General features: G+C 36.3%; 1 protein-coding gene across 1 annotated transcript in view; it reads right to left on the reverse strand.

The window, feature by feature from the left end:
- The window catches only part of SrpRalpha (signal recognition particle receptor alpha), a gene marked incomplete at its 5' end in the record, with an annotated part of 5,829 nt that extends 2,281 nt beyond the window's left edge, over nt 1-3,548 (reverse strand). The window contains 9 exon segments of the mRNA XM_086550800.1: nt 1-103; nt 210-379; nt 692-767; nt 1,250-1,378; nt 1,490-1,639; nt 1,838-1,929; nt 2,425-2,463; nt 3,184-3,364; nt 3,478-3,548. The exon segment at nt 1-103 is cut by the window's left edge and continues 89 nt beyond it. Coding sequence (XP_086406926.1) covers nt 1-103; nt 210-379; nt 692-767; nt 1,250-1,378; nt 1,490-1,639; nt 1,838-1,929; nt 2,425-2,463; nt 3,184-3,364; nt 3,478-3,548 — 1,011 coding nt within the window.

Raw genomic sequence — 3,548 nt, forward strand, 5'->3', positions numbered from 1 at the left:
CACGAAGCACATCTAAACGGCGTTTTGGGGTCAGTAGCTGCACTAAGGACTCTGTCAATGTACTGCGGACAGTACTTGACACTCCCTCAAAAGTACCAACCACCTATGGAATAATGGGGTATTTTGATAATAATCTGATAGAATCATAACAACTTCATTCATCTATTATATGCCCAATTTTAAGTCATAAATTCCAACCAATTACATACTTTGCCCTCAAGCTTTTTGCCAACTGACTGGCAAAGTTTAGTAGCAATCTCCGAGGCCACATTCTTCCCAATAAGGTGATCTTTCAGTTTTTCAAGAACTGGCTCAACGTCAGCCTCACTTAGAGTTTTGCCACCCACCAGGCCCCGGAACATGGAGAACATACCTCCACCTAAGCATGTCATGAATACGATGTTATTAGTCAATGAAAATCTAACCAAGAATGACAGGAAATTTATATATACATTATCAATGCAAACATATATTTATATAAATGGTTTAATAAAATACAGAGAAAGTGTGTAGATCTTAAAGTAATATCAATTTCATTTGCTTTCAAAACTTCTTACATTCTTAATAAATTGTTGGTTCTTGTCATAAATATCAACCAAACAAGAAACTGAAAACTATGTCAAAATTTTGAAGAAAAAAATAATGCTACTGAATGTTACTTTCCTGTTTACAATCATCAAGTTATACTTACTACTAGATTTTTTATCGTTTGATTCCTTCTCGTTTTGAATATCCATTCCCCTAAGGTTTCCCGACAGTGTTCCAATCTGGAATTAATTTCAAAAATTACTTCTTGTATATGTATAAAAGCAACAGAGGCTAGCTTTCAATACTGAATAATGTTTCATATCATTTTGAATAGAATGATCTAGGTTACCACATGAATATAACAGGCATGTTTAACCTTTCTAAGACAGGCCGCAAGTGTGTTTTCTGTTATATTATAGACATGGATGACATATGAGGCTATATATAATATATTACCAAAGTGATTCTAATTAGTATTTTGTACATAGGCAATAAATAACTTGCAATTTCCAAAAAAGGAAAAATGCAGTACAAAATCTAATTCCTCAAACTTGAAGGAAAGGGTTAAAGAAGTGAAGTTATGTAAGCCTGGTAAATGATTAGGCACTTGTGGATACTTCTAAGTGTAAAAAAATAGTATGAATATGAATATACCAAAACAATAGTGAACAGTGCATGCTTCTGGCATCCATGGGGTAAGCATATAAACCACTTGTCATACCTGAGATTGGTCTGGCAGGAAATCAGGCCGCAGGGACGACTGCATTCCTGCTCCTGAATCATTCTTGGAAGAGTAGTCAAGACTCTTGGAATCACGTCCAGATAAGTCCCACACACGATTTTCTTTGCCCTGGAAAAAAATTTAGGTCGACATTCCACCAATTTATAATTCTAAAAAATGGTTTCCACACAGAAAGGAAGAAATACCATAGATTTCAGAAAGAAAGAAAAAATTGCCTACCTTCTTAGCAGGCTTGGGACTCTTTGTCTTTTCAAGCTTAGAGGCCTTCGGAGTCCCTCTTTTCTTGCTCGCAAGCTTTTCAAGATTCTTTCGAATCTCATCTTCATTTAAATCGCCATTTATACCTTCTGCTTCTTCTATTTCTCCATCCTTAAAAAAAAAAAAAATTAATAGAATTTAAAAAAATGAATAAAAAAAATAAAAAATAAAAAATATATGAGTCAAACATTAATTTTCCAGACTTTAAATTCACAAGCCATCAAGTAGTGATGACATGCAGTTCATACATATCATCTCTGCAAAATCAATTGACCAATGGCTGCTGGACCTAGAAGGGCATCTGCCTACCTCATTACCAATGCCATTTTCATTGACATTGCTCTCCTCTTCTTCCTCCTCTTCTTCCACTTCTTCGACTTCCTCAACTCGATTGTCTTTACCTAAGTAACACATATAGCAGTTAATAAACAAATGCAATGTGTAGATAAGCTATGTATGAAAAAAATAATTAGCATTCATTCTGAGATTGATATACCATATTGCCTGATAATCAAAATTTGGTCATGAAAAAAGGTATGCGTGTGTGTGCATGTGCGTGTGCGTGTGCATGTGCATGAGTGTGTATGCACGCACATGAACATATGTAAGTGTGTGTGTGTGTGTGTGTGTGTGTGTGTGTGTGTGTGTGTGTGTGTGTGTGTGTGTGTGTGTGTGTGTGTGTGTGTGTGTGTGTGTGTGTGTGTGTGTGTGTGTGTATGGGTGTGTGTGTATGGGTGTGTGTGTATGGGTGTGTGTGTATGGGTGTGTGTGTATGGGTGTGTGTGTATGGGTGTGTGTGTATGTGTGTGTCTTACTGTGTGAACATGTATATGCATGCACATATGCATGTGCATGCCTAAACAGTGAAAAACAACAAAATATAATAAAATACTTACTATTGTTATTACATTCCTTATTGTTCTTTTTCCCTTTACCTGTAACAAACAAGCACATTAAGAGCATCCCATCACCAATTGCAATCTACAAGCTCACATCATAAAAAGAGTAAGTAATAAGTCATCCAAAGACAAGAGACCCGATTCACAAGGGTTAGGGAAATATCGGTAGGGATTTGAATGAATAGGAGCCATAGCCTTTTCCTTAGCAGAACCAACCAGAAAGTGTCACACAGTTTATTAAAATAAAAAATATAACAAGCAGCAGCATTCTCGATAGATAAAAGAACCCATAACCTAAGTCTTATCTAAAGCTTAACAGCTTTTAATATCACTATAATCTCTTACAGGGACCATATGCTTTTGGGATTAATTTCCTTTTCAAACTAATACTCTTTTATCATTGTCTAAAGGAGAACTCAGGCCTATATATTTTTTTCTGTAATAAATGTATCTAATGGAAAATTGTCTGATTATTTATTTAGGCCATTTGATTCACTTTGTGAACAGAATTGAAATATATCTCTGTTATGTTAAAAGCAGACAGTCCCCCTAACACACCATCACCTGTTCACATGAAAGAAAAGTATTAATTCCTTAACTTTGCTATGAATCACAAATAATAACATCATGAAACTGGAAATATTGTAAAGTGAAATTTCTGATGGTTATTATCAGTGCTTCCTAAGCCCCTCTCATCCAGCAGAGATAAACACCCTAGGAATCCTTCCATTGCATAAACCATCCCCTTAGCCTTACCCTCCTTCTTCTTTGAGGCCTTCTTTGGCTCATCCCGCTGTTTAATCATGGATGATACCGTCTTGTGGGCCTTGCTGGACTCTTGGAAGGACCGGGGCTTGCGGTGCTCCGCTTTCATTATCCTCGCTTCCTCTTCTGCCTGGCGGAGAATCCTTCCATATTCTTTCGAAAAATCAAAACTCTGGAACAAACATGCATTCATGAACCAAAGGTAGAAAAAGAATCATTTAGAGTCCTCATGTCTATCAACTTATCTAGATAAAGTTGCATGATGAAACATTTTTTAAATCTTACCTGATAGTATTGACCTTCCTTCAGCTGGTCCCTAAAGCGGTCCCTAAACTCTCTCTGAATATCAGAAAGAA

This window comes from Penaeus japonicus, unplaced genomic scaffold, assembly GCF_977035675.1.
Source record: "Penaeus japonicus unplaced genomic scaffold, GWHDUDI00000001_assembly GWHDUDI00000024, whole genome shotgun sequence".
Taxonomy (NCBI): Eukaryota; Metazoa; Arthropoda; class Malacostraca; order Decapoda; family Penaeidae; genus Penaeus; species Penaeus japonicus.